Source organism: Myxocyprinus asiaticus, chromosome 32 (assembly GCF_019703515.2).
Source record: "Myxocyprinus asiaticus isolate MX2 ecotype Aquarium Trade chromosome 32, UBuf_Myxa_2, whole genome shotgun sequence".
In the NCBI taxonomy this organism is placed as follows: domain Eukaryota; kingdom Metazoa; phylum Chordata; class Actinopteri; order Cypriniformes; family Catostomidae; genus Myxocyprinus; species Myxocyprinus asiaticus.
In genome coordinates, this window is record NC_059375.1 from 28,850,345 (window position 1) to 28,871,586 (window position 21,242).

The window sequence follows — 21,242 nt, forward strand, 5'->3', positions numbered from 1 at the left end:
ATATGTAGCCGTTGGACGGAAGTGACGTAGAGTAACAGACTAGCTTGAAAGAGTTCCTAACGTTGAAACGTTATTCAAATCACTCTCTTCAGGCAAATGTATGTGTGATTACAACAAATGTCTAAAAAGGTATGAGTACTAAAAACATATCTTTTTTTCTTTTCTTTTTTTTTAACACATACGTGAGAACTTGACTACAGCTAAACTTTTATTTTGATAGAAAATATTATGTCCTGTAGTGTCTGTCTTCACGCGTCTATCCTTCCTGTTTTGCTACTCGCGTTGAGGTTTGTATCTGTGTGCAAAGAAAATAATAACCATAAACACATTTAGATATTCATTATAGATTAGTGGACCACCTGAAAACGTTGTCGAAAGACATAAGACTTTTAAAAATGTTAATAATACAAGATATAATTTGAAAACGCTAATATTTGGACGGGTTTAGCTCGCTAGCAAGGCTATAGCTACCATAATTTTTAAGCTAAACTCATTCAATGCGCCACTGGCGCCTTAATTCAATGGCATATTGTACGGTGAAAACAAAGTATCGTGTTTGGAACTTTTGTTATGGTTTCTTAGGTTAGTGTGCACTGTACATTTTTATAGGTTGCTTCATTCTTCCTAAATATTGATAAATTGCGATATGATCGACCCCCGTGTTAGCCAGTGTTAATATAACTGTAATTCTAATATTTGTGAATTTAGTCACCACTGTTTCAGTTTTAAAGGAAGTCACTATGTTCCTAACATTCCGTTATAATGGGCATTTGTCTATTTATAATGTATAGATTCATGCTTTGAATGTGTACAGCCATTTTTTGTGTGTGTGGAAAATATCAGTGCAAGCTGTCTTGGTAATACAAGGTTATAATGTAATGGGTTTAGTGAAAAATACAGCCTGTACTTTAAAATACACTGATATCCACCATTTAAATACAATGTGTGAATAATATCTTTTCAAAAGTTAAAAGTACTAACACATTTATGTATTTTGTAGGGAAACATGTCTGGCACTGGGGGTGGGAAGCGCCCCTCAGGAGGGGATAGTCCCCCTGGCCCTCCTGAAAAAAAGCTGAAAAAAGAGGAGAAGACTACTACCACTCTCATAGAGCCCATCCGCATTGGAGGAGTTTCATCCACGGTTAGTCTTATGTTGCTTCTAAAAAAATTGCAGAAGATAGAGCCCGACCGATACCAATTTTAGAGAGGGAAAATTCACCGATTACCGATATAGTGGTCGTTATAGTTAATTTTTGAGCTGGAATGAAAACAGACCTTTTCTATGTGGATTGTTCAACGATTTTGCACCGAAATGACTATGCAAAGGTACTCAGAAGGCTGCTTTCTTAAACAAATATTTTTATCAAAGAATATTTGACATTATTATTATTATACATCGTCAACAAATTCTAGAAATGAACACTGAGGAAATAAAGAATAAATAAAAATACAATAAATATCTAAGTAAACATCAGTACTGTATGTTTAGTATCAGTCAATTGCTGACCATTAAAATAAAGAATAAATTCAAATACAATAAATAGCTAAATAAAAATCAGTACTGTTTAGTATTAATCAAATGCTGACCATTAAAATAAAGAATAAATATAAAATAAATAGCTAAATAAACATCAGTATTGTTTAGTATTAGTCAAATGCTGACTATTTTAATACTGCCAGTCAATTATTGGCAGGTTATAAAACAAGAAGCATTTACACCTGCTGAGTCAAGCGGTGTTACACCGTATTCTGCTATACAAATTCAGGGGAAACTTTCAACGGTGGAAAACCAGACTTTTAAATATTACATTTTGTAAATGCAATAACTGGAATTGTTCGGTTGACGGGGGTACCAAACTGTGAATCCTGAACAGAACAGTTTGGTGAATACATGTTTATGCATTAGCTTCCACTCAGCAGACAAGCAATGTAAGTAGCTGGGTGATTAGCTAGTTAGCTATAAGCTCGTTGTCACAGAGAGTAAAAGGTAGACCAGCATTGCATCTCACCAACTAGGAAACAACATAGCGTGAAATCAACACTCAGCAGACACAATCCACCACTGCACCGTTGTCTGCTGAGCTGCAAAAAGGTGCTCTGATGTTTACCTTTCAATCTGCTACATTACTGATTGCACTGACAAACCATAGCTGGCAAACAGCAAACTGATGTGATAAACATGAGTGACATGGTTGTCAGGAACAGGGTATTGAAAAGGGAAAATGATGGGGTCATTGTTTATTAACTTTCCAGTATGTATTTCACAAACTAGTTAGAAGCTTACCGAGAAGACACCGCTTAACTCCGCACTGTCTGCAGAGGCACCATCAGCTCAGCTCTGTAAACAATGGAGTCGGAGCGTGCTCTCAAATCAAATAAAAATCAAATAACTTTTATTGTCTCACAACCATATACACAAGTGCAACAGTGGGTGAAAGTCTTGGGTGCAGTTCCGAGCAACATAGCAGTCATGACAGTGATGAGACTAATACCAATTTACAATAAACATCAGATTTACACAACACAATTTACATATCTAATATACACATAATTTCACACAACACAATATACAAATAATAGTATACAATGTACAGTATACAATACACACAATATAGCATACACATTATACAAATAAAATAGTATATATAAAATATACAGTAGGTTGTATTGTACTGTATTGATATTCAGGCTGTCGGCTGATAGTCAGTTGCCAGTGTGTTGTTAAGAGAGAATATAATTTAAGACAGTCCAGTGTGAGATAATAAGATTAATAAAGTGCAGTGCTGATGTATATTGATCGTGAGAGATCAAGAGTTCAAAAGTCTGATTGCCTGGGGGAAGAAGCTGTAATGAAGCCGGCTGGTGCGGGTCCTGATGCTGCGATACCGTCTGCCTGATGGTAGCAGTGAGAGCAGCCCATGGCTCGGGTGGCTGGAGTCTCTGATGATCCTCTGAGCTTTTTTCACATACCGCCTGGTATATATGTCCTGGAGGGAGGGAAGCTCACCTCCGATGATGTGTGTGGCAGTTCCCAGTTATTTCCCTTGAAACGAGCATAAAAAGTATTTAGCCTATCCGGGAGAGAGGCAGCGGTGTTCACGGCGGAGTTTTTATTCCCTTTGTAGTCTGTGATTATATTAAATCCCTGCCCCATGCTTCTAGAGTTGGTGGTGTTAAACTGTCCTTCAGTCTTGTCCCTGTACTGGCGTTTGGCTACTTTGCGGAGGGCATAACTGGCTTGTTTATGCTCCTCCCTGTTCCCGGAATTAAAAGCGGAGGTCCGTGCATCAAGTGCCGCGCAAACATCGCTATTTATCCATGGCTTCTGGTTGGGGTATATCCGTATTGTTTTGGTTGGAACAACATCCTCTACGCACTTTCTGATGAAACACGTTATGCTATCATCATAAACCTCGATGTCGTCATCAGAGGCAGACCGGAACATCTCCCAGTCCGTGTGATCGTAGAATCCCAGTCTTGTAGCATAGAATCTGATTGGTCCGACCAGCACTGGATCGTTCTGAGGGTGGGTGCTTCCTGTTTCAGTTTCTGCCTGTAAACGGGCAGAAGCAATGGAAGAGTGGTCCGATTTGCCAACTGGTGGGCGGGGGGGTGGGATTTGTAGCCATCCCGGAAGGGAGAGCAGCAATGGTCCAAAACCCGGTCCCCTCGTGTGTTGAAACTGATGTGTTGGTGGTATTTTGGTGCAATTTGATTTGAAATTGGCTTTGTTAAAGTTCCCGGTCATAATGAACGCGGCCTCAGGGTGCGCGGTTTTCTGCTCACTTATACTCCCATACAGTTCCTTGAGTGCCTGGTTTGTGTCGGCTTGTGGCGGGATGTATACAGCAGTGATAATGACCACTATGAATTCCCTCGGTAGCCAGAATGGTCTGCTGGACAACCTACGTTATGACACCAATTCTAAAGCATTGTTTTCTGCATTATATGTTCTGAAAAAAGTTTTCATATCTGCGCATATCGGTGAACATATACACCGATATTGATATATCGGTGAAAGGCTAATATCGGCCTAGCAGAAAATCAGTATCATAGCTGTCATGTGCTGTTTTCACTGCAATATTTCATGTTTGCAAAGTGGATCATTAACCGAGAAATATCATTAGAAACAATTCATTGGAGACAGCCTGATATCTACAATATGAAAAACTTATTGTAATCTCAAGTTACACCTGATCATGTGTGCTGCTTAGTGATTAAGCTTTCACCCATAACCTTTAGACACCCTTAAAGAAAAGCTTAAAATTTCCACATTGTCCACTGTCTTTTGGAGCTTCACTTATTTTGTTCCAATTGTCTTGTGCAGGAGGAGATGGACATGAAGGTCATTCAATTCAAGAACAAGAAGCTCTGTGAACGCCTTGAACAGAGACAGGCTTTGGAGGATGATTTGAGAGAGAAGATTGAGAAGCTGGAGAAGAGGCAGGCCACTGATGACACCACCCTGCTTATCGTCAACCGCTGCTGGACTCAGGTTCAATGCTTAGTCAATATTCTTCAAATACTGTACTCATTTGCTTCAATTATAGGGCTTAGGCTTTTTTAGGTAATTTATGATAACACATTTTACAGGTGGCAACAGCCATTTGTTAGTGCAATTGTGTATTACTACATTGTATTCCATTGCAAATTTACTTGAAGTTGTAATTTACTTTACAACTTCATTCCAAAATTTAAATTTTATAACTATATTTGCATTTATTTATTTTTTTACATTACATGGTATCCCTTGAACAAAGGCAGTATTCTAAGGCCTCTTTTTATGTTGGTCACACAGCTTGAGGAAAATATTCATGAACTGCTGCAGCGTGTGGAGCCTAAGGATGCCCCGGCACCTACACAAACCCCTGCCACCCCACCTGTTCCTGCAGATGTCCCTGTTTCTGCTGCAGCCACATCACCATCTCCTTTGCCAGCTCCAGTAGAAGGGGAGGAAAGCCTCCCCCAGCCTCCACCTTCAGCTGAGGAGGTGCAAGAACAACAACAGCAGCCAGTGCAAGACAAGGAGCAAGAGCAACAACAGCAGCTGACTGACACTGAGGTGAAGCCATCTGCGGAGCCAGTGAAGGATGGAATTCCTGGTAAACATACAAAGAGTTAAATTTCATCGCACTAGGCATAGGCTGCTTGGAATATTAAAAATAATGCTTTTATCTGTTTAAACATAGTTCATAAGTCAAGCAGTAACTTCAGTATTCTGCAGTGCAGTAGGATTACTCATTGACTAAATGGAATATTTGTACTTTTAAAGATAATTTGTCACTGCAGGACTATAGAAAAAAGCTAAAAGATGATTAAAAGATCTTTAAAACTTAAGTTACAGTACATAAAATATACACTTCATTATATTGTTATATATTGATTTAAATTTTAACCTATAATCTTGATGTTAAAAAAGTTAATGTGATATCTGTCAGTCACCCTTAATTAGGCTAGAATTAATTAATCAGTTCTTGTTATTAATTCTAGAATTAGCATTATGAGGATTTATTCCTGTCTGAAAGCGAGTTTGCATTGTACACACACACATCTACCACAGTCAGAGCCGGTTATTGGTGAAATTGAGTGGCGATCACAACACATTTATCATCAAACTGACAACATAAACGCACAAGCACATCACAGTCTTTGCTTACGAAGAGGCTGTAGTCGATGGAAAAACGAGTAAAAAATAACCATATTTTAATGTTTTGAATCACAATACACTAAATATAAAGGAGAAAAACACTTATTCGTGCTGTGCATCCCAAGATAACTGCATTCAAAAATATAAATAAACTCCAGAGGCATCCGAAGCATTGTATTCATTAGTGATCACCTCAGCTTATGTCTCGAACACAACCGCAAATTCACCGTTATTCCTCCTCATTCGAAATGTAAATTCAAGCCAGCTGACTCGTAACCATGGAAGTTTGGGTTAAGGAACGATAGTTTTGAAGGAGAACAGACGAAAATACACCTTGCCATCTTCACCAACATGCGATTGATGTTTCGTTCAACTCTACGCAAGGTTGTGGTATTTATAAGAAAAGGGCAGGGTTTAAGCGGACTAAATGATTGGAGAAGTCCTGCATACATCACCAGAGAGAAGTCTGTCATTTCACCAGAAGATCAAGTTATAACATTTCGATTAAATATTACATGCAGCCGTCTCATGCTGACCTTATATTTCTTTAATTAAACCTCAGCCTTTAGTGGTTTAATTATCACTACAGGTCATATCAAGATTTTAATAAGATTAATTGTGCATTTATGCATTCATTTATCCCAAATATGTCAAATTCCGTGACATTCCATGTTTTATAGTTTATTCTGTTTTTATGACTGGATTCCGTCTGTGTTTTCCTCATCGGCGAAATCATTGGGCCCTAAACAGTGTGGGTAGCAGAGTATGTGAGCAGAGTGGAAGCAGAGCGAGGAGTGGGGTGGTTTTTAAAAAATCGGAGCATCATTGTTTTCTCTCACTCCAAGAGAACTCCACTAATGCTCCATCACGGGCACACCTGTTAACGGCCCTTAATGCAATAATTCACAACGTGCTAAGCAGTGGGGTTTTTTTTTGGGGGGGGGGGATCTCCCCTTTCTCCTCAATTTGGTATGCCCAATTCCAAATGCGCTCTAGGTCCTTGTGTTGGCGTAGTGACTTGCCTCAATCCGGGTTGCGGAGGACGAATCTCAGTTGCCTCCGCATCTGAGATGTCAATCTTATCACGTGGCTTGTTAAGTCCGTTACTGCGGAGAAATAGCACGTGTGGAGGCTTCTCGGTATTCTCCGCGGCATCCACGCACAACTCGCCACGCGTCCCACCGAGAGTGAGAACCACATTATAGCGACCACGGGGAGGTTAACCCAACGTGACTCTACCCAGGCACCCCGTGTTAAGCAGTGTTAAACACTATTGGCATAAAGGAAAGATGAAATTTCTGATATAATCAGAAAGAATGTGATTTAAAAAAAAATACAAATGTAAAATATAGCAGCACTTGGTAATATTCGACCTCTAGCACGAAGGTTACTTTCGCTTTGCGTTCACGCTCCCTATTATTGATTTAAGCTTGCGGTAAAGCTCGACTTAATTACATGCTCGTGTCTTGTCCTACATCAACTGGCATATATCGAAAATTAATGATGGGACAGCGAAGGAGAACACGAGTGGGGAGGTGATTGCCACGATCTAAGTTTTGTTGTGAAATCCTAAAAGAAGTGGCCAAAAAACATTGACATTTGTAGAGAAAATCTAAAGGTCAGTAATATATATATATATATATATATATATATATATACAGTTGCATCTCAATAAATTAGAATGTCGTGGAAAAGTTCATTTATTTCAGTAATTCAACTCAAATTGTGAAACTCGTGTATTAAATAAATTCAATGCACACAGACTGAAGTAGTTTAAGTCTTTGGTTCTTTTAATTGTGATGATTTTGGCTCACATTTAACAAACCCACCAGTTCACTATCTCAAAAAATTAGAATATTTTGACATGCCAATCAGCTAATCAACTCAAAACACCTGCAAAGGTTTCCTGAGCCTTCAAAATGGTCTCTCAGTTTGGTTCACTAGGCTACACAATCATGGGGAAGACTGCTGATCTGACAGTTGTCCAGAAGACAATCATTGACACCCTTCACAAGGAGGGTAAGCCACAAACATTCATTGCCAAAGAAGCTGGCTGTTCACAGAGTGCTGTATCCAAGCATGTTAACAGAAAGTTGAGTGGAAGGAAAAAGTGTGGAAGAAAAAGATGCACAACCAACCGAGAGAACCGCAGCCTTATGATTGTCAAGCAAAATCGATTCAAGAATTTGGGTGAACTTCACAAGGAATGGACTGAGGCTGGGGTCAAGGCATCAAGAGCCACCACACACAGACGTGTCAAGGAATTTGGCTACAGTTGTTGTATTCCTCTTGTTAAGCCACTCCTGAACCACAGACAACGTCAGAGGCGTCTTACCTGGGCTAAGGAGAAGAAGAACTGGACTGTTGCCCAGTGGTCCAAAGTCCTCTTTTCAGATGAGAGCAAGTTTTGTATTTCATTTGGAAACCAAGGTCCTAGAGTCTGGAGGAAGGGTGGAGAAGCTCATAGCCCAAGTTGCTTGAAGTCCAGTGTTAAGTTTCCACAGTCTGTGATGATTTGGGGTGCAATGTCATCTGCTGGTGTTGGTCCATTGTGTTTTTTGAAAACCAAAGTCACTGCACCCGTTTACCAAGAAATTTTGGAGCACTTCATGCTTCCTTCTGCTGACCAGCTTTTTAAAGATGCTGATTTCATTTTCCAGCAGGATTTGGCACCTGCCCACACTGCCAAAAGCACCAAAAGTTGGTTAAATGACCATGGTGTTGGTGTGCTTGACTGGCCAGCAAACTCACCAGACCTGAACCCCATAGAGAATCTATGGGGTATTGTCAAGAGGAAAATGAGAAACAAGAGACCAAAAAATGCAGATGAGCTGAAGGCCACTGTCAAAGAAACCTGGGCTTCCATACCACCACGGCAGTGCCACAAACTGATCACCTCCATGCCACGCCGAATTGAGGCAGTAATTAAAGCAAAAGGAGCCCCTACCAAGTATTGAGTACATATACAGTAAATGAATATACTTTCCAGAAGGCCAACAATTCACTAAAAATGTTTTTTTATTGGTCTTATGATGTATTCTAATTTTTTGAGATAATGAATTGGTGGGTTTTTGTTAAATGTGAGCCAAAATCATCACAATTAAAAGAACCAAAGACTTAAACTACTTCAGTCTGTGTGCATTGAATTTATTTAATACACGAGTTTCACAATTTGAGTTGAATTACTGAAATAAATGAACTTTTCCACGACATTCTAATTTATTGAGATGCACCTGTATATATATATTAGTCTCTAATTCAGGAGCGTGGAGCGGTAAATGGACAACCTGGAGTGAAGCTGGAGCAGAGTGATTAAAGAATGCTTTGAGCACGGAGGGGAAATTGTTGCCGCTCCACTCACATACTCTGGTGGGTAGCACATGTGCTCATGCCATATAAAAAGCTGTTGTCCCTGTACTCTCTCTCTCTCAACCTTCAAACTAGTGTCTATCAAATTAGCTTTTGAAATCTTAACTGTGCTAAAAGGTTACATAGCTATATAACCTGCCCAGACAGCTCTCTACATTACGAGTAAATCACCCGCATATGCGACTAAATATTTTCCGATTTCACTCGCCAGTGATTGAGTTGTGTAGTGGCAAAGAAGTTTAGCAATGACCACGTTTCCATGCACTTAAGAAAACGGTTTATTCCAGGGTTTTAGCAGAAAGCGGCGTTCTGAAACGTCATGCAAACAAGAACGCTGATTTCCTTAGGCTGTTTAAGGGATTAAGAGAAAGCGGTTTAACACACTTAGCTTATTGTGATCATGTAAACAAACAAGCGGCGTTCTTCTAATGGGTGTTTGAAGAGCGCGCGTGCGTGGAACAAGAAACGTCATAGGATGGAGCCCAACAACATGTCAACACAGCGGAAAGAATTCAACATTTCTCAGAGTACAGTGGGAAAAGCACATACACTATAAACTATACCCATTTATACACACCAATGTAAAATATCGACTGTCCCTAACGTCCTCATATATGCGCTCGTACATTGGGGGAATCCCTAAGTTTTATATAAGAGGGAAACCCCCCCAATTCTGCGTCGCAATTCAGCTGCAGGTCGCGATAGTAAGTTAAGGAAATACACAGCAACAACTCTTGAATATCTGGAAATAAGGCAAATCAACAGAGTAAAATAGTGAAGCATTCTTCGGGTGCCGTGTGTTAACACAAGCGTCGCGGGAAAATTACGGTGCTGTGGAGAAAGTTGCTTACTGAAGGAGCCATATGTATACGAGAGTAAAGAGTACGCAGCTTAAACAAGTCCTAAACTTTTCCACAGACTGTTTTCACAGTATTCTCCGTTTTACAGCATGGCTACAGACCAGTGTAACATGCCTGTTGGATGCCTGTTGGAAGGTAAAAGTGTTGCAAAACTCAAGAGCATTTAGACTTGAATTTGAGAACTTGTACAATAAACAATTGTACTGTACACGTAAGTCAATACATATTATGCGAGTAAAAATTCGATTTGTCTCGTTCCCTGTAATACAGTTGCAAACATTAGTTCTACGCACTCCATTTTTCATGTCATAATGTCTCTTTTAATATTCTTCCTGTTATTTACAGTCAGTCATTGATCAATATTTAAGAAGAAACATGAATTCTAGTTACATATTTCACTGATGAGGTAAAAAAAGAAATTAATAACACCTTTGCAACCTCTCTCAATGTGCTCATACAACTGTAAACACCTGCTCGGGACTCTTAAAGAGACAGTACCATTTTAGCGATTTGCAATTTCATGACATAATATAAATTGATAGTGAAATTGTAACATTTTAAAAAAGATAAAATGTGATTAAAACGACGAAAAGCAAAATATTTAATAAAATATACCCTCACAGCACATGGAGTCATATGAATACATATGTGAAGATGCCCCCTTCCTGGTTTGCTTAATATCTTTTTCAGCTTTCAGTTGCATATGCTTGCATGTTGAGTAAAAACAAAAATCTATAAGCCATTGGTGATTCTTTCTCCAATGTGTCCATAGAGGTTTGCCAGAGCAACTTTTACCATTCACATTCATATTTTATTTGGTCTGTTTTGTGCTTTGTAGCCCCTCCACCCCCTCTCAGTGAGAGCGCAAAGGCTTTCCTGGACACTCTGGACAACAGTAGTGAAGAGGAACTCACTTTGCAGCTGCAGGACAGGATGCAGTTCAGCAAGGGGGCTGTGGCCTGCATGGTCTGCATCTTTGACCGTCTGCACAGCAGCATTGAGGAGCTGTGTACTCGAGTGGAAATGGCTGGTAAAACTAGTAATTATTTGGTCTGATTTGCAAAACACAAACTGTTTGTTACAATAAAGATTATTTGTCAAAAATTTCTGAACTAAATTTCTGTGTAAGTGGGGTGGATTTGCCCAAGGATGATATCAGTTTGTTTGATCACTGTGTGAAAAAGTGCTGAACTTGTGCACTTTGTGTTCTTATCAGTTTGTGAGGATGACAGTCAGCGAGAGATAATTGCCACAAACCGCACACTTCTAGAGGAGAATAATCGACTGCAAGACCTCGCTTCCTCCCTTCAGGGGAGGCACCACAAAATGTCATTGGAGGTAAATGCTTTTGCATTTTTACCTTCTCCCTATAATATTTCTTTTTTTTTTTTTTTTTTTTTCAAGCATTGATTTGAAACTGCCTATTGCAGTTTCAAAGATGAGTGACTTCTGTTACCTTAGCTATCCTTAAGACAATTTCTTGCCTCCACAGTATAATGAACTAGTTGACAAAGTCACAAGTTCTGAGACTAAAGTCTCTGAGATGGAAACAGCTGTGGAGGACCTGCAGTGGGATATAGAGAAACTTCGTAAGAGAGAGCAGAAGTTGAATAAGCACCTAGCAGAAGCTCTAGAACAGGTCAGCTTTCTCTCATCCTGTATTTTTACTGTAATGCTAAACGATTAAATCTGATTTAAAGCCCTGAATATTAAATCAGGCAGATCTTTTCAGTTTTATGCAGTATATTTCCATGAAATTTTCTTGCAATTTTTATCACATTTTATTATTATCTATTGGTACATTCTATGAGAGGAAATAAAACTACAAAAGATTATATTTTTTTCTTCATTCATCATTTGCAGTAAGGACAGTGTATTAGAGCGACTAGAGATAAAACTAAGTATAACGTACAGTAATGTGATATGATAATATGCCTCTGTATGTAGTTTCACTCTAATGTATTATTATAACAGTTTGCTTCATTTATTTAAGAATTTCTTGAATGTGTTCTTTTCAGCTTAATTCAGGTTACCATGCTACTGGCAGTTCTGGTGGATTACCAGGTGGTCAAATCACACTCACCATACAGAAGGTAACGTGAAAATGTTGTACAAATGTTTGTTTATTGGAATGTTGTAGATTTGGTTCTTTAAAAGACTCCAATTTGTGACTGTTTTGTTTTCATTGTCAGTTTATGTAACAAGTTTTTCTATGTTATCAGTTTGAGTCTCTGAATGCAGAGCTGGAGCAGAACCAAGAGCTTGCCAACAGCCGCATGGCAGAACTTGAGAAACTGCAGCAAGAGTTACAGGAAGCTGTTCGGGAGAGTGAAAAACTAAAGGTGCTGGAGCTCAATGAGATTAAAGCATCAGCTTTAGTGGCCTAATAATGATTTTGAAGGACCTTGAATTTTCTTGTGAGTTTTTGCTGAACTCTCCATCCCTTTTGTAGGTGGATCTAAGGAATATACCAGAGGAAGTGTTGAAGGAGACGCCAGAGTACAAGTGCCTCCAATCACAGTTTTCTCTCCTGTACAACGAGTCTCTGAGTGTGAAGACCCAGCTGGATGAAGCCAGAGCCCTGCTGCTCACTGCCAAGAATGCTCACCTGCGGCAGATTGAGCACATGGAGGTGATCCCTTCACAAGAATGCATCCTTCACAGTTCTGGTGTTCAAAAACACCTTGATGGAGTGCAATGGAATGGAACAAAACTTAGGGGTCTTGAGACCCTGCTTCCACCCTTTATCTGAGTTTTTTGTTTCTGATTGTTTGGATGTCATTCTCTCTGTTTGTAGAGTGATGAATTGTCTCTTCAGAAGAAGTTGCGCACTGAGGTCATCCAGTTAGAGGACACTCTGGCCCAGGTACGGAAGGAATATGAAATGCTACGGATCGAGTTTGAACAGAATCTTGCAGCCAACGAGCAAGCAGGTAACGGCACTCACACAAGTGATTTTTCTTTTTTGGTTGTGATGATTGTCAGACAGATCGTAGGTTCGGGTTCGTTAGCTGTGCATTTTCATAGGCCCGTTTGTTTTACAGTAACCATAGCTGCAGTGAGGAAGTCTGTGGGGGGTGGTGCATCCTGTCTTCAATTCTCTGATGTATTTACATCTTAATAAACCGAGACTGTCACTGTCTTTTAATGCCTATCTGCAGCACCATCTCTTTTCTCTCAATATTTCCTCTCATATGGCGCAGGCCCAATAAACAGAGAAATGAGACACTTAATCAGCAGTCTGCAGAACCATAATCACCAGCTCAAAGGGGATGTGCAGAGATATAAGAGGAAACTACGTGAAACACAGATGGAAATCAACAAGGTATTTCTCATGTTGATGTTGGCATTGTCATTTTTAACATTTTCACTTTATGTGATTTCCGAAACAAGAGTAATTATTATCACTTTATTTGGAATTTTAAGTTAGATTACAAACAAGATTTAGTACCACTGCAACACTTGGAGATTTCTGGGAGAAGTGTGCATAATTTTTAAGAAAAGAAAAGTGGAAAGTTTAAGTATTTAAAAAAAAATAAAAATAAAAAAAATGCTAATAGAAATGTAAGTGTATGCATTTGTGTGTTTGTTTATTAATGGATAATTTTATATATTTAATTAATAATAATAATAAACAAAAAAAAGAGGGCTATTTTAAAAGATTTGTCAAACTTACTTAACAGTAAATTTTTAGCATGAATGTTGTATGAGTGTTTTACTTGCTAATGAAATTCAGTGCATTTTCTTACTGTTATTGTATATACACCGATCAGCCACAACATTAAAACCACCTACCTAATATTGTTTAGGTTCCCCTCTTGCTGCCAACCCGCATCTCAGAATAGCATTCTGGGATGCTATTCTTCTCACCACAATTGTACAGAGTGGTTGTCTGAGTTACCGTAGACTTTGTCAGCTCGAACCAGTCTGGCCATTCTCTGTTGACCTCTCTCTCAATACTCAAACCAGCCCATCTGGCACCAACAATCATCCATGCGATTATCTAATCAGCCAATCATGCAGCAGTGAAGTGCATAAAATCATGCAGATATGGGTGCTTCATTTAATGTTCACATACACCATCAGAATGGGGAAAAAATGTGATCTCAGTGATTTGGACAGTGGCATGTTTGTTGGTGTCAGATGGGCTGGTTTGAGTATTTCTGTAACTGCTGATGGTTTAGGCAGATGGTTTTAATGTTTTGGCTGATCGTGTATGAGCTGTTACTTTATTTTTCTCTATAAAATGGCACTGAAATTAAACAACAAAGCTCTTGTTTTTCAGTTGAAGTGCCAGAGTGGAGATGCAGGTGCGCTGATGTTGGAGGAAAGCATGGGTGATGGAGGACTGGAGGTTAAGAAAGAGGAAGATGAAGACCAGGAGGAGGAAGAAAGGAGAAGAGAGCTGGAAAGGCAACGAGCTCGGGAGAGAGAGAGGGAGACCGAGAGAGAGAGGGAGAGAGAAAGAGAGCGGGAGAGACAGCGCAGTGAGGAGCTGAAGAGGAAGGACTCTGACACACTGAAGATGCTCAGAGGAGAGCTCAAGTATGTCTAATAGCTATAATATCTGCTATGTCTGCAATCACAGAAAATCATGCTGAATTAAATCTGAATGGAGAATCAAAGAACATAATTTGCTGTTATAGTTCGATCTCACCAGTGAGGTCATTCGAAACATTCACATCATTCAAAAATATTGATGAACTTCTGATCTGAGTCACCTCACCCACACTTACACTATATGCGTCTTTTCAACAGAAAAGCTCAGGAGTCCCAGAAGGAAATGAAACTGCTGCTAGACATGTACAAATCAGCCCCAAAAGAGCAGCGGGACAAAGTGCAGCTCATGGCAGCTGAGAAGAAGTCCAAAGCAGAGGTGTGCAAGCTTTGATGTCTTTCTCTGTCACAAAACCATTAATATACAATTCACTTGAGGTGGTCTTTCTCTTAAAGATATAGTTCACCCAAAAATAAAAATTCTCACATCATTTATGATGATATTCTCTCACCCTCATGCCATCCCAGATGTGCATGTATGTCTGTCTTCTGCTGAACACAACCCAAGATTTTTAGAAGAATATCTCCACTCTCTTGGTCCATACAATGCAAGTGAATGGTGACGAGAACTTTGAAGCAGCATAAAAGTAATCCATAAGACTCCAGTGGTTAAATCCATGTCTTCAGAAGTGATATGATAGGTGTGGGTGAGAAACGGATCCAAATTAAGGGCTTTTTTACTATAACTCTCCACTTTCACATTCTTCTTTTGTTTTTGTTGATTCGCATTCTTTGTGCATATCACCACCAACTGGGCTGAGAGGAGAATTTATAGTAAAATCTCCCGCACTTATCATATTGCTTCTGAAGACATGGATTTAATCACTGGAGTCATATGGATTATTTATTATGCTGCCTTTGTGCTTTTTGGACCTTCAAAGTTCTGGTCACCATTCACTTGCATTGTATGGACCTACAGATCTGACATATTCTTGTGTTCAACAGAAGAAAGTCATACACAAATGAGATGGTACGAGGGTGAATAAATGTTGCTAGAATTTTTATTTTAGGTGAACTATCCCTTTAATGATAATGTCAACGCTGTCTGGCAGGTGGAGGAGTTGAGGCAGCGAGTGCGGGAACTGGAGGAGAGGGAAAGAAAGGAGAGCAAAAAGCTTGCAGATGAAGATGCTCTCCGTAAGATCCGTGTGGCGGAAGAGACCATCGAACACTTGCAGAAAAAACTGGCTGCTACTAAACAGGTGTGTCATGTTAAAGCATATTACTCTCTATAATCTTGGTTTAAATGTGCGCATCATGTTTGTTAGAATGCATTGATTTTTGATTACTTCACATGCGAAAATGTCTGTACTGTGTGCATAGTGATCTGTGTGGTTTAATACGTGATGCCAATATTGCAAGCTTTTCTAGGTCAACACAGCCTTAGTTTAGGGTCCAAATTTAATGTTTTGCCACACCTTAATTTAGAGAATTTATCTGCCATAAATATTTCTTACCAGCCATGTTTTGCATTATTTTGCTTATTGCAAGGAATATTCCACACATGTATCACCACATGAAGTTCAGGAGGGAAATTTGTTTCAGTCTTTATTCATCTAGAATAGATAAACTTGATGATTGTACATTTAAAATTTTAAGATGTGCAGATTGTGACAGATGTTTTCTTTAGTAGACTGTACATCTTAATTCAGCGAGGGTCAGGCTCATTTTGGCAGTTAGATTTAAACCATGTATTATGTTGCAGTACCTAATAAAGATGCTGTCCAACTGGTGAGTGACTATTTGGCCAATTTTAACTCTCTCTAGTGCGTGCAAGCATAGTAACTGAGTGTCCCTGTGCATCTTTCAGGAGGAAGAGGCTCTGCTGAGTGAAATGGATGTGACGGGACAGGCGTTTGAAGACATGCAGGAACAGAACAGCAGGCTCATGCAGCAGCTTCGAGAGAAAGACGATGCCAATTTCAAACTAATGAGTGAGAGAATCAAATCCAACCAGATTTACAAGCTTCTGCGGGAAGAGAAAGAGGAGCTGGCGGATCAGGTGCTCACTTTCAAAACCCAGGTACGTAGAAAAAAAAATCACCATGCACCTTCATTTTGTTCCAAACCCGAATGACTTTTTTCCTTCTGTTGAACACAAAAAGACATGTTATTATGTTATATATTGAATGTTAGGGACTTACAGCCATGGTCACCATTCTGTTTGATTGATTGGAGAAAAGAGCAGCATCAACATTCTTCGAAATTTGATTTAGTTGGATCAACTTTTTTTTTTATTTTTATTTTTTACTGCCCTTCCCAGGTGGATGCACAGCTGCTGGTAGTGCAAAAACTGGAAGAGAAGGAAGGTGTCTTGCAGAGCACACTGGCCGCTCTGGAGAAAGAGCTGACACTGCGCACTCAAGCACTAGAACTCAACAAGCGCAAGGTAAAACCAGAGAGATCACAGACACCCACCCCTGTTCTCATCCCCATGACAACCATGACTCAGCTTAGCCACTGTTGTTAGCATATATTTCCAGATGTGTGTATAATGCTGATCTTTCTGTCTTTCACCACTATGGCTCAGGCGGTGGAGGCAGCCCAGTTGGCAGAGGACCTTAAAGTGCAGCACGAGCACACTCAGACCAAGCTGAGGGAAATCCAAGCCTCGGTACTGGACAACCGCACAGCCCGTGAGAGGGAGAGTGTCAACCTCAAGAAAGCACAGGTACATGGGCACGTGTGTGCATCACAGACTACATACATGACTATGTACATTCACTACATGGCCAAAAGTATGTGGACACCCATATGTGCTTGTCAAATATTTAATTTAAAAACTGTGGCATTATTAAGGAGCTGGTCCTCCCTTTGCTGCTATAACATCTTCCAATCTTATGGAAGACTTTTCACTTGATGTTGGAATATAGCTGCATGGATTCAGACACAAGAGCAAGAGCATCAATGAGGTTGCACATTGATGTTGGCCAGTGGAGATTGGCTCAGCATTCACATTCATCCCAGAGGTTTTCAATGGGGTTAAGGACTGGGCTTTGTGATGGCCAATCAAGTTCTTCACCACCAGACACAGTAAACCATTTAACTGGTGTTATCCTATGACTGAGATCTTTAGTATGCCCCATTCGAACTACAAATGTTTGTCTAATGGGATTGCATGTATGTATACTTGATGTTATGCACCTGCTTGTAAAGGGTGTAGCTTAATTAGTCAATCCCATTATTTAGAAAGGTGTGTCCACATTTTTTGGCCATGTAGGCCATTTATGTCAGGAAAAAAAATTACCATTGATTACCATAGACTTCAGTTAGACGAGAATGCTAGTCGTCTGCGTACAGGACGTGTGATGCAAATGTAATCATCAACAGAGTGTTCGCACTGAACATGTGCGGCCCGATTTTTCTGAACACAGAGTATGCGCATTAATTAGTAAGTCCACAAGATGGCAACAGTCACATTTGAGCCATTGCTTTGAAGTCTGAAGGACTATAAAGACAACTTGATGGGTCCAAACTCCAGAAGAGAAAAAAACCAGTACCTCATAGCAGTTGTAGCACTGCCCAACCGCCTGTGTATGTACACAGTCAAATGGAGTATATTTTGAAGCGTTCGCTTCAAAACCGAAGTATACTTAAGACTTGAGACTTACTTCTTCTGTGCTGGTTTTTCAGGAGGAATTGTCCAGACTGCGCCGTAAGCTGGAAAAACAGAAGAAAGTGGAGGTGTATACAGATGCTGATGAGATTCTTCAAGAAGAAATTAATCAGTATAAGGTGAACATTTGCTTCAACTATTCTTTTTATGTAGTTATAAAAGCTGTTTAAGGACATTTTATATGCAAGGTAACTATATTATCTGTGCATGACCTGGCTGTTGTATCTGCTTTCTAGGCTAAATTACGTTGTCCCTGTTGTAATACCCGGGATAAGGAGACTGTCCTCACCAAGTGTTTCCATGTATTCTGCTATGAATGCTTGAAGACACGTTACGACACTCGCCAGAGGAAGTGCCCTAAATGCAATGCTGCATTCGGAGCAAATGACTTCCACCGCATCTACATCACCTAATGTTGTGTGGACAGTTTGATGGACTGAAAACGTAGATGCGGAAAGAAGGGATGAGAGTGGACTCAAGAACATGGCTACCATGCTGTGGCGTTTTAACATACTCTAAAGGGCCACTTACACTCTCATCTGTAATAGGTGGCACTAGTGACCAAACAGACAGTGACAGAGTGGAAACAGTTGTGATGAAGTAATGAAGTAGTCATGGTCTATAGCACACGAGCAGTGCTCCTTCGTTGCAGAAGAATTAATTGAGTTTTGTCTCCCTTTTCCTGTGTTCTTTAAAGTGCTACAACTTAGTTTTTTGTTTTTTATTTAAATTTTTCTGGAGATGTTCTTCAAACACCATAAAATGAGTAAAGACTTGGATCTGCTCAGTTTTCTCTGTCATAAATGTAAGAACTCCACATAACATGACACAGACATTTGAATTAGTTCACAGAAACTGTTTTGTTTTGACAATTCTATGCTCAGAGCAAGTTTCATCTGTGTTACTGAACCCCTTTAAAGGGATAGTTCACCCAACAATTCAAATTCTCATCATTTACTCACTTTCATCCTATCCCAGATGTGTGACTTACATTCTTCTGCTGAACACAAAGATTTTAAGAAGAATATTTCAGCTCTGTAGGTCCATACATTGCAAGGGAATGGTGACCAGACCTTTGAAGCTCCAAAAATCACATAAATCAGCATAAAAGTAATCCATAACACTCAGTGGTTAAATCTATGTCTTCAGAAGCAATATAATAGTGTGGGTGAGAAACAGATAAATATTAAGTCATTTTTCCCTATAAATCTCCACTTTTGCTTTCACATTCTGAAAGTGAAAGTGGAGATTTATAATAAAAAAGGATTGAAATATTGATCTGTTTCTCACCCAAAGTGACTGCATTGCTTCAGAAGACATATATTAAACAACTGGAGTCATTTGGATTTATTTTGTGCTGCCTTTATGGGATTTTTGGAGCTTCAAAATGTTGGTCACCATTCACTTGCATTGTATAGATTAACAGAGCTGAAATATTCTTCTAAAAGTCTTCATATGTGTTCAGCAGGAGAAAGTCACACATCTGGGATGGCATGAGGGTGAGTAAATGAGAGAATTTTCATTTTTTTGGGGTGAACTATCCCTTTAAGTTACTAATGAACAGATGTGAATGGGTACAGGGTGGGAGAGCTGCTGAGAAGCATAGATGGTGGTGCAATGATCTTTAAAGAAGAAGAAAAAAACAGGATAAACTCTGGAGTTCAAAGTCATGTTGCTGTTTTTAAATTACAGAAATGTTCAAAAAATGTATGTAAAAGATAAATGGTCTTGCCTAAGTTAACTGTTGACACGTTCCATAGACGTGAGGACAACATAGATCACCAAGAATACTAGTTGAGTACCTATAGCACAGTTTTCTTAAAACAATAACAAATCTGATACATGCATTTTCATGAACTCAGCCTAGAAATGGATTCCTTGTTAAAATTGTGTAGTGTTTGTTATCAAGATTTTGCATTGAATATTGATTTGACTTGTGATGTTGTACTAAATGCAAAAGGATTACTCAAATTCACAACTGATATATTAGTCCAAATGCTGTCTGCCAATACAATCTCAAGAAACTCCACATTTCCATATGTGTGTTCTTGAGTTTATTCAGATGATTTTAGATAGGCATATGGTTATAATATTAGCCATTATAAAAGGATCACAAGAGAAGCATTGGGGGGAGAACATGGTATTTTCTTTTTTGCAGATCTTTGCCTGGAATATACAGTACTGTGCAAAAGTTTTAGGCACTTGTGAAAAACTTTCAAAGTGAGGATTTCTTAAAAAAAATAATGACAAATAGTTTTCATTAATCAATTAACATCATACAAAGTCCAGTAAACAGAAAAAGAGCTAAATCAATATTTGTTGTGAACATGTTTTCCTTCAAAACAGCACCGATTCTCCTAGGTACACCTGGACACAGTTTTTCTTGGTTGTTGGCAGATAGGATGTTCCAAGCTTCTTGGGGAATTCACCACAGTTCTTCTATCTATTTAGGCTGTCTCAACTACTTCTGTCTCTTTGTGTAATCTCAGACTGACCCGATGTTCAGTGGGGGGTTCTGTGAGGGCCACGCCATCTGTTGCAGGGCTCCCTGTTCTTATATTCTATTTGCAAAAGTAATGTTTGGGAGTATAAAATGTATATTTCCTATTGACACACTAAAGTAGCAGATATAAATAAAAATTTTAAGACAAATGTTTTTGTGAAACATCTTATGTGCCTATGACTTTTGCACAGTACTGTATACGTAAATGTTTTCCCTGATATTGTGCAATTGGCCTTATGTTATTCCCCCCGCACCCATTGTTTTATGCTCTGATCATATTAATGACTTGTACTGCTTTTCCTCTCAGGCTGCGTTCTGTGAGTCTGCCAAACACTGAACTTGTGTTTGTTCCCTTGAACTAGAGACAGTGAATTACGTAGTTGGGTGGGGTGACTTCAATGTGCCTATTTTGCTCAAACATACTTGTACAGGGAGACTGGGTCTCTTTCTTTCCCCCTCTTACAAAAAAGTAATTTTCACAAACTGGCTTAGTTTAAACACGTTTTTTTGTTTCTGTAAGATTTGACGTCAAATATTCCCGTTAATACGAAGGACCAGTAATACAGTATCTTATATTTCCATTGAATAAGAGGCTGGGTTATACTTGGTTACTCTTTCGCGTAAATGTAGCCCTTAAGAGTGAAAACGAAACTGTTCACGCAGAATATGCTGTGTTGAGCGTGTCTG

The 21,242-nt window shown here is 39.3% G+C and overlaps 1 protein-coding gene across 2 annotated transcripts; it reads left to right on the plus strand.

The window, feature by feature from the left end:
- Positions 1-102: 102 nt before the first annotated feature.
- On the plus strand, positions 103-20,081 carry rnf40 (ring finger protein 40). 2 transcript variants are annotated; one of them, XM_051667506.1, is made up of 20 exons: positions 103-129; positions 1,001-1,144; positions 4,331-4,498; positions 4,802-5,105; positions 10,718-10,909; positions 11,096-11,217; positions 11,372-11,518; positions 11,898-11,972; positions 12,102-12,221; positions 12,332-12,511; positions 12,677-12,812; positions 13,083-13,204; positions 14,165-14,424; positions 14,638-14,755; positions 15,489-15,638; positions 16,247-16,459; positions 16,700-16,825; positions 16,967-17,107; positions 18,070-18,171; positions 18,289-20,081. In XM_051667506.1, the coding sequence occupies exons 1-20, from the start codon at positions 118-120 to the stop codon at positions 18,463-18,465; spliced, it is 3,009 nt and encodes a 1,002-aa protein (XP_051523466.1). In that variant the 5' UTR covers positions 103-117; the 3' UTR covers positions 18,466-20,081. The 2 variants fall into 2 exon arrangements, with proteins under 2 accessions (XP_051523466.1, XP_051523467.1); XM_051667507.1 differs by lacking the exon at positions 103-129 and adding an exon at positions 233-287.
- Positions 20,082-21,242: the final 1,161 nt, after the last annotated feature.

Coding starts and splice junctions, on each gene's coding strand:
- rnf40 (XM_051667506.1), top strand. Junction 11,519..11,897: donor TAGCAGAAGCTCTAGAACAG/GTCAGCTTTCTC, acceptor TGTTCTTTTCAG/CTTAATTCAGGTTACCATGC. Junction 12,222..12,331: donor GGGAGAGTGAAAAACTAAAG/GTGCTGGAGCTC, acceptor TCCCTTTTGTAG/GTGGATCTAAGGAATATACC.